Source organism: Zea mays, chromosome 3 (genome assembly GCF_902167145.1).
Source record: "Zea mays cultivar B73 chromosome 3, Zm-B73-REFERENCE-NAM-5.0, whole genome shotgun sequence".
NCBI lineage: Eukaryota > Viridiplantae > Streptophyta > Magnoliopsida > Poales > Poaceae > Zea > Zea mays.
Genome location: NC_050098.1, coordinates 145,804,824 through 145,818,384, shown reverse-complemented (window position 1 = coordinate 145,818,384; position 13,561 = coordinate 145,804,824). Strand labels below are relative to the sequence as shown.

General features: G+C 45.8%; 1 protein-coding gene across 1 annotated transcript; it reads right to left on the bottom strand.

Moving 5' to 3' along the window:
* Positions 1-246: 246 nt before the first annotated feature.
* Positions 247-12,323, bottom strand: LOC103650682 (ABC transporter B family member 20). The gene is made up of 11 exons (XM_020550329.2): positions 11,556-12,323; positions 11,355-11,409; positions 11,094-11,269; positions 10,813-11,013; positions 9,784-10,043; positions 9,388-9,698; positions 9,072-9,292; positions 8,643-8,983; positions 3,998-4,776; positions 3,540-3,781; positions 247-1,922 (listed from the first exon to the last, which is right to left on the bottom strand). Exons 1-11 carry the CDS (start codon positions 11,943-11,945, stop codon positions 693-695), a joined length of 4,206 nt encoding a protein of 1,401 aa, XP_020405918.1. The 5' UTR covers positions 11,946-12,323; the 3' UTR covers positions 247-692.
* Positions 12,324-13,561: the final 1,238 nt, after the last annotated feature.

Genomic DNA, 13,561 nt, shown 5'->3' with positions numbered 1-13,561 from the left:
AAAATGGGATCAGACAGATGCCAGATAGATCCCGCATCCGCCCCCTGTTTGTTTGATTTGTTGTTGGCGACGGTGTTGCACTCTGCCACTCTGAGCCCAGGCCCACACAACCATTCAGGCTCACTGGCCTTTCTATCTGTTTCGAGCTGCTTCACCGCTTAACTTGTACTATATTATATTTTATATATAGATGGGGCAGTTAAGCAAGAGGTTACACAGCAATCAACCAAAAAGAAAAGGTACACATGACTGAAAATGTAGTTTAATTTTCTGCAAATAACAATCACAAGAGGTTACAATGATGCTGACTACCACAAAACCATCTCCTAGCATCATCATGCTTGCTTAGACTAGACAGTTACTGGCGAAACAATAGTGCGCGCTTCCTCCTCCCACCACTGCTCTGATTACAATTACAATTCCAGTTCCAAACTACACCCAAACCCAGCATCAGCAAGACCAAATTCTAAAGGCTACCACAAAAGAAAAAATAAGCTAACAAAAACTACACCGAACAGGGTAACACCCTTCCCAGCCTCGTGATCACCAAACACACACTGAAAAAAGAATTAGCGATTACCAAAAAGGAAAGAAAAAAAAAGGAATGGCCACAGGGCATCTGGTCAGTGAAGCAGAGCTGATTAGCTTAGCTCCACGGGCGGGCTAATGTACACCATCTACAACCAGAGCCGCTATATTAGTCTACGCTGGCGAAACCCTTTGCTAAAATGAGGCTGCATCAGCTTCACATACAAACCATTCAACTGCACCAGCGAATCATGACTTCCCTGCTCGACGATCCTACCACCATTTAGCACAACGATGCTATCCACATGCTTCATCATCGCTGCCCTGTGTGCGATCAGAATCGTTGTTTTGTTTCCCATGATCAATGTGTCAAGGGCTTCCTGGACCACCCTACTCGACTCAGATTCGATAGCGGAGCTGGCCTCGTCAAGCAGCAAAATGGGCGCATTCTTCAACACCACACGAGCAATGGCAATGCGCTGCTTCTGCCCGGGAGTCAAATCCACCCCACGCATTCCCACATGTGTATCATAACCATGAGGCAGACTACTGATGAAGTGATGGGCATTCGCGATCCTGGCAGCTTCCTTCATCTCAGATTCAGTTGCATTGTGCCTTGCATATATTATGTTCTCTCTTATGGTTGTTGAAAATATAACAGGATCCTGAGGAACCAACCCCATGTGGCTCCGCAGCCATCTCAAGTTGAACAACTTCAAATCACGCCCATCCAACAAAACTTGCCCAGCAGTTGGATCGTAGAACCTCTCGATCAAAGAAATTATTGTGCTCTTCCCGGATCCTGATACACCTACTACAGCAACAGTCTGTCCTCCACTCACTCTGAGGCTAAAATTACTCAGAACCATCATCTCAGGGCGCGTAGGGTAGCAAAATTCAACACTCCTAAATTCAATGCTCCCATACACGTTAGGTGGTTTCAGGCCGCTGGCATCATCTGGATCAATCTTGGGTACACGATCAATAATTTCAAATACTGAGGTCAGGGATTTCCGGCGTTTCAGTATATAAGGGGCAAGGCCAAATGGTTCCACCAGTGCGAAAGTCGCAAAAGAGAAGACAATGTACTCCTTGACAGCTGTTACGAGACTGAGATGTCCGTCCTTCACAGCAGCGGCTGTATACCACAACAGAAGTGCATTGCATGCGAAAAGAAGGAACTGAGAGAAGCCAAAGGCAAAACCAATGCCCATCCCATGTATAAAGCTTTTCTTGAGAATATTGCCAAGCTGCAATCTATAAAGTTCCATTATCTTGTTACCAGCACAAAAAGCCACCACAGTATAGATATTCCTCACAGCGTCTTCAAGAACCAAAGAAGCCTTCCTGTGCATCTCCTGAATTCCTCTGGAAAAGCCAGAAAGCCACATTTTCTGCAGAAGAGCAATCCAAGTGTGAGCCCAATCAAGCAGTTCGACGAGGAGGTTTACTATTTGAAGCAAGGTATTAAAATAAATGCATGTTATCAAACATTTTTCAGTTTCATAGAGCAATGTTCAAAAAGTGTGTTTAAGCGCCCGCCTAATCGCGATTAGGCGTTAAGCGATGCCTTAGCGCGGCACTTATGCCATAGGCGCTGTTTTCCGCGGTGGGCGCGCGTAGGCGACGCCTAATTTGCGTTGTGCGCGCTGAAGCGGAAAAATGCGGGTGGAAGCGGGCCTGGGCGCACGGAAAAGCGCATGAAAGTTTAAAAGAAGGGCGGGAAAAAGAAGGGTGGAAAAGGACGACGGGAAAGAAAAGACGTGCGGGAGGTGGGAGCTGCTGGCATGCTGCTGCATGTGAGAGAAGGAAACAGGGCGAGAGCTGCCGTGTGGGAGAGGAGGGAAACGGTGGGAAAGAAAGAGCTTGTGGAAGCTGCTGCTGCCGCCGGTCAGGCCCTCTTCCCCAGTCGACCAGGTCTGCCGTCACCGCCTGTCCGTTTGTCCTCTTCGGCTCTTCCTGTCTTCCCCAGCCGCCGCCCACCAGGGTCAGCGACGCCATAGTTCTGCTGCTCCTCCAGTCTTCCAGTCTCCCCCTTTGCTATTTATCTGTTGCTCCTCCATCTCCTCTGTTCTGTTCTATGTCTAAGACGGATGCTTTGACTTGGAAGCTTAATTAGTACATGCTTTGTATAAGATGTCTTCATCTGAGCCTAGCTAAAACTCCTGATTCCTAGCTAAAACTGTTTCCTATAAACACTTAAGCTCTCTAGGAGCTAAGCAGTGGCCTAACGCCTAGCGCTTAATATAACCTTGTCATAGAGACTAGAAGTCTCACTTTCTTCAAAGTTATTAGAAGCACAAAAGGTACTGCCGGACCTGGCACAGTGACCTTAGTGCAGCTCATCTGTAACTGCAAGATTAAGTTTTGATGCAATTCAAGGGATTGATAAGGCAAATTTATGGTTTGATAAGGCCAAAAGAAGGGGTTTAATACTGTTGTGATTTTGGGTGCTTGGACCCTGTGGTTTCAAAGGAACAAGTGTCTCTCTAATGGCGCCTCTCCTCTCACCAATGTTCAATACTACCTTCCAGGAGGAGATGAGAATCTGCCAATCCGGTGTCTCCCTTCCTTGTCTCATAATTGAGATGGGAAGGTTGTTTGTAAGGGGCTGTTATTTCTTCTCTCTGCACTATAAAGATGTGCAGCTCTCATGTGTGTTCAAGAACAAAAATATTTGATTCTGTTCCACATTAAGTTCCATAAAATATATACTTCAAAACTTAGAGAGCCATAATAAAATACATACATACAGGTAAGGAAAGGCTTTACTTCCATATAATAGACCTTAATATGTTGAGGAGGGGAAGACCCAGTGCCGGAGGCTCCCACGTGAGTGGGGTCTAGGGAAAGGATAGACTGAGGCGAGCCTTCCCCATGTAAATGCGGAGAGACTGCTTCAAACCCATGACCTGGTGACTCAGTGAGACAGCTCTCACCATTGCGCCAGGCCCGCCCTTCTTAGGAATATAGTAAAATTATGTTGGATGTTGAAATGGATGAGAGCTAACCTGTGCAACCGCAGAAATGATAAGGATGGGTAACGTTGCCAATGCAACAAGAGCAACACGCCATTGTAGTAACATACCAAGAAGAAGTGCAACAAGAATGGCCGATGTATCCTGAATGAATATAGAAAGTCTGTTACTGAAAGCAGCGCGGACAAATGTTGCATCATTTGCAAGTCTCATTGATAATATGTCTGCACTATTTTCTTCGTCGTCAAACCAACCAACTTCATTGCGCAGAATTGCTGGAATACAATAAACAGAATTTGAGAACTCTGATATTTCAACAATGGTTTACTATAATCTATACACAATAGAACTTAGCAGCATTGTTTCTTGTGTTCAATACTCATGAATATGTGCTTTATTTATGGATGTTAAACTAGATAGTTTATAAGAGCTGAGGTTGCACCATCAAATATGGGACTACAAAAGTAACATAAAGGAAAAGACGGTCATACCAGAAAACATCATCCTTCTGACACGCTCGGTCATTTTCTCTCCCATTATACCAAAGTAGAAGTGCTGCAAGAAGTTGGCTAGTACAGTAATTATACCCATGCCAACAATGAATGAGCAGTACTTATTCACTTCGGCATGTACATCACGGACCCCTATTTTGTAGTAGGCCACTACTATAAGAGATATTGTATAAGCAAGAAGAGGATTAAATGAACCGAAACAAGCAGCCCCAGCACTTCCTAACAGAGCATAAAAATATTCCGCAAAACTAAGCTCTGCAAGCCTCCAAAAAGATGGTGCTTTTGTGTGCTGCTGCTTGGAATCCTCAGCATGAAAACTATCAAAGATGACAAGAGGCCGGCTGAAAGTTTTTGAGTGGGAGCGCTCATTTTTTGGATCAGAAGTCAACAATGGAGATATTGGAGATTCTGGGTCTGATGTATTTGACGACTGTCGATGCAGCGGGACATCAATTTTGGGAAGATCAGGCAATTTCATTTCAAAACTGTCCTGCCTTTTGATGGATGGAGCTCTCTCAGATGCAACCATTGGTAGCCTGGCTTCTGCCATTTGCTCTGAAGGGGGGCTTTGAATATTTGGTGATTCATGTGAGTTATGATTGGCATCTGAAGTTCGGAATGTGAGAAAGCCATGTGTTTTCTGAAGTGATGGCGATTTTGACATCTTTGGAGAAGATGATTCTTGAAAGTTGTGACCTGCTGACGAATCCCTTTCAATTTGGAAGGAGCTTGGCTCTTTATAATTTCTCATCGGTGTTCTGAAACAGTTCAGGAGAGAAAATTGTCTTGATTAGCCCAGAAAAAACTTAGATCCCATTAGTGAATCAATAAAACAAAGTACTAATTCACATATAATGTAGCTATGTAAAAGAGGTGCATCTAAAGAGCTGAATTACATCGAAATCAGAAGCCAACATAAAGTAGCATAATAATAGTTGAAGTGGTCCTAACCGTGCAATTTATGAATATATACTAGATGCTAACAGCACTTTTACGAACTTTACTGACCATTTAGACAATGCTTCACACAAGTAACTCAGCCCTAATCCTAGTGTGAATTTAAGTTCAAAATGAAGTCACTTGCAACAAAACCATTAAATTCTAAGCAAAGCCACTGTAGGCAGGCTAATTCAAGTCACATGTAACAATCAAACAAAAGCAAACACAGATAATTAAAGTATATAGATTATGCACGCCAAACCATACATCTAGTCTAGCATGAATAATAAAAATAAAATAGGGATAGTGGTAATGAAGTTACCACAGTTACTAGGTAAACATAAACTCAAAGATTGCAATGGTTTAAATGAGAAAAATACATCATATCATAAAACAAAGAACAACCATTATAATGACAAGGTACCTGGAGAAAAATAAAGTAAAAAAGTGTGTGAGAGAGATATGTTGTGTAGGCTATTGTATATTGAATGAATAGAGTGCCAACCGGTTACAGATTATATAGGGGGAGGAGGAGATCATGTGGCTTATGGAAACAACGCTAGAGTGATCTCCTCTATCAATCAGAATCAAACCTTCCTAGTGTGGGCTGATACAGATTGATCCCCTACACCAATCAGGGTATCTCCTACCATAACTAGCCTGGATTCTATCCATAACAATCCAGATTATTATCCTTGCCTAGCACACATCGGTAGAATACGAAGGTACTGCTAACACCCCCGCAGTCGGAGCATCGTAGGAATGGATGTTCAGACTCACTGGACCAAAGCTCCGTGAAGACCGAAGAAGGTAGCCCCTTGGTGAAAATGTCAGCATACTGTGAAGATGTTGGAACATGAAGAACACGGATATCACCGAGAGACACGCGCTCACGAACATAGTGAAGATCAATCTCCAAATGTTTGGTGCGCTGGTGCTGAACAGGGTTAGAGGACATGTAGACAGTACTGATGTTGTCACAGTAAACCAAGGAGGCGCGGCGCAGAGGGGCATGAAGTTCCTGTAATAGCTGTCAAAGCCAGGTAGCCTCGGCGACGGCGTTAGCAACAGCTCGGTACTCAGTCTCAGCGCTAGAGCGGGATATTGTTTGCTGACGCTTCGAGGACCAGGAAACGAAACTATCGCCTAGGAACACGACAAAGCCTAAAGTAGACCCACGGGTATCTAGACAGCCAGCCCAATCAGCATCGGAGTAAACCACTAGCTCAGTCTGGGCAGAAGGATGGAGCAGCAGGCCGAGATGAAGAGTGCCACAAACGTAACGAAGGATGTGCTTCAGTGCAGCGAGGTAGGGCTCTCGCGGGTCGTGCATGTGAAGACAGATCTATTGCACTGCATATGTGATGTCTGGCCGAGTGAAGGTGAGATACTAAGGTGAGAACCTAATGTGGGCACCTGGTGCTACCATGACTTCACCCTCCCCACGCCCAGCGCCCGCAAAAAATAGTGTGGAACAAGAACGAGCACTCGAACCCACACCCCTCTGCTCCAGAAATTTGGGGCTAACCACCAGACCACACGTACCTTAGTGTTTAGAAATAAACAAAAAATATAATTGTAGCCTGCCTAGGTTGTTTGGAGACACGGCCGCACTAAGGGAAGTGCGACAGCCTGTGGCAATCATACCCTTAACAGATCTTGAAGGCTAAACTAAGGAAGCTGATCCTAGGTACCATATAGGACAGCACAACCTACTAAGCCTGACCAGGTATCCATACCTATCCTCCTCACGCAAGAGGAGGATGGAAGGCAGCCCAGATAAAGGAAAGTACAAATGTATGGAAATATTCTAACATGCAGAAGTCGTCGGGTGGGTAGGTGGCGCCATCCGTGGTCCGGGCCACATTTGCATGGATCCAGACCAAGGATTGTAGAAGTTGGGCCAGGTGGTCGTAGAGGCCTGCCTAGGTTGTTTGGAGACACGGTCGCATTTCTTCCCAGCGCGCTTGTCGCGCTTGGCAGCGCTGCTGGAAGGCTGCTGCAGGTGGGCTGCATGTTCCTGCTTGGGCGGAGGCCTGATGGAGCCGAAGGCGAGGAAAGCGGTGGCCGGCAAGGAGGAATGATGTGTTAAGGTGAGTTCCTCAAGAAGAAGATCATTTTGTGCCTCGAGGAAGGTGGGAAGAGGTCATCCGTGCCGAAGATGAAGGTCGATGTTGGTGAAACACTCGTTCAGACCGCGCATGACGTTGAGGACGAGGGTACGGTCATGAACGGGTTCGCCAAGGTCCCCGAGAGCGTCAGCCATCCCTTTGAACTTGTGGCAGTAGTCGGTGATGGAGAGATCGCCTTGGCGAAAGTTGTTAAATTTCGTGTCGAGGAAGAGGGCCCGAGTCCTGCGGTTCCCAAGGAACTGAGACTCAATGGCAAGCCAGGCGACGCGGCCAATAGCGTCGCGGATGAGGACTGCATCAGCGAGGTCAGTGGTGATGGTGCCGACAATCCACGACTTGACGACGTAGTCCATGCGAACCCAGTCAGGGGAAGTGGGCGCGAAGTTGTCGGTGAGGACATGGTCCTCCAGGGTGTACTTGCCGACGGCGAGGAGGAAGAAGTCGTGCCACCTGGTGTAGAGCATGGAAAAGATGTCCAGAACCACAGGGACGAGAGCCCGAATGTTCTGGACGACGACTGCCTGAGCGTGGAGATTGATGAGCGCGGCTGCCTCATGGATGAGAAGAGCAACGCGAGCATCAGGAACTGCAAGTTGGGCGTCGAGGTCAGACTGGTGAGATGCGACGTCGTCGTCGGGAATGTCGTCGAGGGGGTCAGCCGCGGCACGAGCCTGAGCGACGCGTGCCAGGGCGTCGCAGATGTGCGCATCGGCAGCATCGTGCTCCCTGGTAGCATCAGCGGCCTCGCGCTCAACGTCACGAGCGCGCGTAAGAGTGGTTGCGCATGCGAACTGCGCTGCTTGGAGGCGTTGGGCTTCCTCCGCGCCGGTGACGGTGGCAACAGAGTTGGTCTGAGTGCCGGCGGGGGCACCAGGCGCCGAGGGTTAGGGCGGGCGGTGGGTGGTCGTCGTCCATGGAGCAGTGCGCAGGTGCAGCAGCTGTAGAGATACAGCGCGCAGGTGCAGCGACTGCAGAGTTTAGCGGAAGGTGGAAGGAACGGGAATGTCCCGAACTCGTGATACCATGTGAGAGAGATATGCTGTTTAGGCTATTGTATATTGAATAAATAGAGTGCCAACCGGTTACAGATTATACAGGGGGAGGAGGAGATCATGTGCTTATGGAAACAGCGCCAGAGTGATCTCCTCTATCGATCAGAATCAGATCTTCCTAGTGTGGGCTGATACAGATTGATCCCCTACACCAATCAGGGTATATCTCCTACCATAACTAGCCTGGATTCTATCAATAACAATCCTGATTACTATCCTTGCCTAGCACACATGGGTAGAATAGGAAGGTACTGCTAACAAAAAGCATGATTGAAGTATTTAAACCACTAAGGTAGAGCAAATAAGGTAATTAAAAAATGATGGTGGCAGTTAAGCAGATTTTATTTTAGTACATGCCTGCATTGGCATTGAAAATTACACTAAACAAAGGCATTAGCTATTGATAGAGAGAATGAAAAAAGTTGGTCGTGTTCTGACTGAGAACCAAAAAACAGAGCTAAGGACTCAGCAAGTTGCTGTCAAGAGGATGGGTTGACAAACCTCTTTGGGAGTTTTGCGGCTTCTTCACACCTAAGAAGTTCTGCATAAAGACCATCAAGGTTTAACAATTCTTCATGTGTCCCCATCTCAACAAGTTGACCTTCCTCCATTACTGCTATATAATCAGCATTCCTGATAAGACTGAGGCGCCGAGCTATGATGATGGTAGACCTCCCAAGCATTAGAATGTCTAGTGCTTCCTGGACTGCTTTCTCTGCCTCAAAATCAAGAGCACCAGTGACCTCATCCAGTAGAAGAATTGATGGATTTGAGAGCACAGCACGAGCAATGGAAAGTTTTATCTTTTGTTCTTCTGTCAGAGAAAGGCCAGCCCGACCAACCTGTCATATTAATTTTAATCAAATAACCATGTTACAGTTGCTAAAAAGCGCAATTCAATAGACAACTGTGATATAGCAGCTGTAGAACCTGTGTTTCATATCCTTTTTCTAGTGAACTGATGAAAGCATGCACGTGAGCTGTTTTAGCTGCCTCTTCAATTTGGTCAGTTGTGGCACATCTACCATATGCAATATTTTCCATGATGCTCAAGCTCAACAAAGCTGGTTCTTGAGTCACAAGTCCTATTTGGCTTCTTAACCACTCTAGCTTCAAATTCTTTATGTTCTCCCCATCCAAAAGCACTTCACCTGTAACATATAAGTATAGTCCCACAGGTAAACATAAGCCATAATTGATGTAAAAAAATAAAATATTAGGTACTAATAGATGCCAACGATAATACCTAAGGTTGGGTCATAGAAGCGTTCCATTAGAGGAATTATGCTGCTTTTTCCTGAACCATTTCTGCCAACAAGAGCAACAGTTTTTCTAGCAGGTACAGTGAGGTAGAATCCACTTAAGATGGGGATTTCAGGGCGGGACAAGTAGCTGAAGTAGACATTGCGGAACTCGATGTTGCCTTGAACTGAAGACAAGGTACTACCATCCTGGTTCACAGTAGATGTTGAACGGCTTATCATTTCATATAGTCTGTATGCAGCTATACGTCCTTGCTCAAAGGAATAGAAGTTTGTTGCTGCTTGATTAAGTCCACTACAATGAGTTAAAAGCTTTGATGAATATTAGGGTACATTTTTAAATTAAACTAAAAACAAACTCTTAAAATCTACATTCTTACAGTCCACTCAAGATAATAGCAAACAGTGCTACTACAACTTCACCACCATTAGCTCTTCCATGAGAGATCAGGAACCTCCCAACCCAAAGTTGTAAGGCACAAGAACATATGGCAAGGCCATATGTAAATCCAAGACCAAGACCTTGCACCAAACTTATAAGGATTCCATAGCGCAGTGTTGCTTGAAGTGAAGTAGCATAAGAATATTTTGCAAGGGTCTCATTTGTGAAGGAATACAAGGTCCTAATGTACAAGATTGCCTGCAAAATAAGCATTGATGCTTAGTTTATTTTTGAGCTTCCAGTAAACCAGTAGAACAGAAACAGTGGATTTTCCTAGCTAAAATAATGCACCAAGTCGTTGCCTGACTTAAAACAAGTCTGCACTCTGCAGTTTTCAAGGCCTAGGTGCTCCATGCAGACATTATCCTATATACATCTCTGTGTGTGTGTGTGCGTGTGCGGGCGGGCGTGTGCTTATTTGTTTCTGTTACCCTTGTCTTGTGGCGCTTTCAAAATTCAAGAGGCAATCTTGTGAGAAACCTAGCCTAATGATGCACCCCTACAAGCAAGTTCAACAGATCCTTGAGTCTTATTATGCGACCATACATATAGGTGCAGTTTGGTGGATGATTTAATAATAGACATTAGATAAAATCTTCATTTTGTCCAATCTTCGAACCTGATTGTGCAACATCATGTTAACTGAATAAAGCTTGCTTTTTAAAAATAAATTTTAACTTGCCAATATTGTGTCACAACCATAACTAGTATCATGGAGAAAATGTAGATAGCAGAAAGAAATATCTTCAGTCCAAACATGCTCTTCATTGAAAAATAATGACAGTTTTGAGAAATATTTTCAATCCATCTTAATAGTTTATCCTTGTTTAATGACCCAGCATTGAAAACATTTTTCCTGTGAAATTACCATTCAGAGTTTCAAGCTTGATTGTGTAAATATTGTTTGTTTTGAGGAAGTCAAAAGAAAGAAAAGGTACTCAAATTGCAAAATCAGTATGCCACACACCTGTTCAGCAATGCTTGCTGCGTCACCATAAGCATCCTGAATATTTTCTGCAAGCCTATGGAGAAATATATTTGATATTCCTCCTGCAGCAACGATGAAGGGCCCAGTTGCTAATGTCAATAAAGCTATTTGCCAACAGTTGACCAGACCAATGACAAGACCACCGAAAAATGTAGCCATGTTGTGAATGTAGTTTCCAACCTAAAAACGACAAATCACTCAGTAACCATATATATGTGACAGACACAAATGAGCATGGAAGGTTTGGCACAAGAACTAACTTTCTCACTCAGAGCTGACTGAATGAGCAAGACATCACTCAGTACTTGACTGACAATATCACCGTTGTTGCCGTATGTATCAAAGAAACTCATGTCCTGGTTTAAGAGGACTTGAACATACTTTGATCTAATCACTGCCGTCTGTCTTTCCCCGGTCAAAATCCAGCACGAAACCTCTGTAGATGTGAGAGATTTGGTAGATTTACTTCCACTCTTGTTAACATATCATGCGACAACCAAACATGTATAAACTCGTCTTACCTATCCATGCGGCAAAGAAAACGCCAATGGCTATATAGAGGAAGTACAAAGCGTGCTGCAGAGGAAACAACTGCTATTAGGGAACAGCTCAAAGAAGAAGGAACGATTAGGAGGTAGAAAAAACGTTGTTTATGTTGTTCTCAGGTATAAGTAGCTAACAGGGTGGGTAAGAAGAGGAATGAAGAGCGCATATGCAATTGCCTGGTTGATATCGTGGAAGAGGTCGTGGGTATGCCGCCCATGGGCATGAAGCGAGTTGATGGCTTTGCCGAAGAGGTGGAGGTAGACGACGAGCGCGACTCCGTGTGCAGCGGCTGCGAGGCTGCCGGCGACCATGAGCGCCCAGTCGAGGCGGTCGGCGCAGGCGAAGAGGCGCTTGAAGGGGACAGCGGCGGGCGGCGGGTCCGGGTCGTCGTCGGCATCGTCTAGGGGCGGTTGGGCATCGTCGTCAGGCGGCGGAGCGCCGTCCCCTCCGAGGCCGAGGTCGGCGGCGTAGGGGGAGGGCGACTCGGGCGGCTCGGAGGTCTCGGAGACCGGCGTGAGCGGCTGGACGTGGGGCGGGGACCAGCCGAAGAGTCCCCGCGAGACCATGGGCGCCGGCCGGAGCAGAGCTAGCTAGGGTTGCTTAGAAGTCAGTGGACTGCGTTTGCGGCGAGGGTGAGAGATTTGAATAGCATGCGACGCGACTGGGAGACTGGGTCCGGGAAGGAAGGAGGGAGGCAGAGAAGCAGTTGCGGTGTTGAGTTCAGTGGAGGTGGCCGGATGGGTGGGTCACCAAGGGAGCTCTGGGGATGCGACGACACACCGCGCGGCCGCCGGATCGCTCGGGGGACGGATGAGCGTTGGCGGCGGCCGTGGATCGATCAGGTCGGACGCTGCCGGCGGGACGGTGGCGATCGCTGGTGTTGGCTGGTTCGGTTTTTTTTTTTTTGTCAGCGCTAGGTTTAAAAACTGTAGACCAAATCACGTACAGCACGAAATAATTCGAACTAGCGTCGACTAAGGTAGTGTTTGGTTGAGGAGCCAAGTATAACGGAGCCGTTCCATCCCAGATTCTAGGAACGGAGCCGCTCTGTTCTGTGTTTGGTAATCTGGAACGGAACGACTCTGTTTTTTGTTTGGTTTCAGAGTGAACGGAACGGAGCGTGACTGTGAGAGCGGGATGGGAACGGAGCGGCTCCGTTCGGTTGATTTTTTGGAGTGGAATGGTTCCGGATCTGAGGAGAATATTCCCTAATTGGAGCCATTCCGTTCTAGTTACTTTGTAACCAAACAACAACAAAACTGGGACAGAACGGCTCCATTCTACTTGGCTCTTCAACCAAACAGTACCTAAAAACGGGTTTAGACACAAATTCTAGCACGAAATAAAACATTTAGTTATTTATAAGATTTTTTTCTTCTTGGTTTGACTCCCCTTACATTCAAAATAGCTTTTAGAGCATCTTCATTAGTTTCTAAAAAAAGATTCTTTAAATTTAGATTTAGCAAAATGCTAAACATATATTAGGGGAAAACAAGCTAGTCTCTAACATTTTTTTATTCTTAGATTATTAAATATTTTTAAATTATACTAACTTAGTTTTTCTAAACATATATTAGCAAAATGATAAACATATATTACTAACTACAGCTTCAAATTTAGTTTTTGTCCCACCTGGATTTAAGGACAAATTTAGTTTTTGTCGCACCTTTTCTATAATTAATTTTTGTGGTTGATGATCAACACAAACACGTGGACTAACTATTTTATCTAGAATTCATGTATTACAGGTGCATAAGGTTCAACACAAACCAATATAAAAGGTTGTTAGGGACTCAATTTGAAAGAAGCAAAAGGAATTGAGTGTGCTAAAGTTTGGCCCACCGGACAGTGTCCGGTGCACCAGGACCGTACAGATGTCAACAAGCCACTCTCGGGAATTCCAGGACGCGCTCCACTATAATTCATTGGATTGTCCGGTGTGCCACCGGACTGTCCGGTGAGCCACCGGAGCAACGACTATCTGCGCCAACGGTCGACTCTGATAGCAGGAACAGTGCAGTACCGCGCAGAAGTCAGAGCAGCAGAGTCATAGGGGCATCGGACTGTCCCGTGTGGCACCGGACTGTCCGGTGCCGTAAGAGGACAAAGCCTCTAACGATCGACCAGCTCTGAACCCTAACGGTTGGGTGACGTGGCGGCGCACCGGACAAGGAACAGTGTC

Bases quoted from the DNA above. Each gene is read 5' to 3' on its own strand.
- LOC103650682 (XM_020550329.2), bottom strand. From the start codon at position 11,945: ATGGTCTCGCGGGGACTCTTCGGCTGGTCCCCGCCCCACGTCCAGCCG. The intron at 9,293-9,387 runs GTATTATCGTTG...TATATGTTACAG, and splicing joins CTTCTATGACCCAACCTTAG to GTGAAGTGCTTTTGGATGGG. The intron at 1,923-3,539 runs GTTAGCTCTCAT...GCTCTTCTGCAG, and splicing joins TCATTTCTGCGGTTGCACAG to AAAATGTGGCTTTCTGGCTT.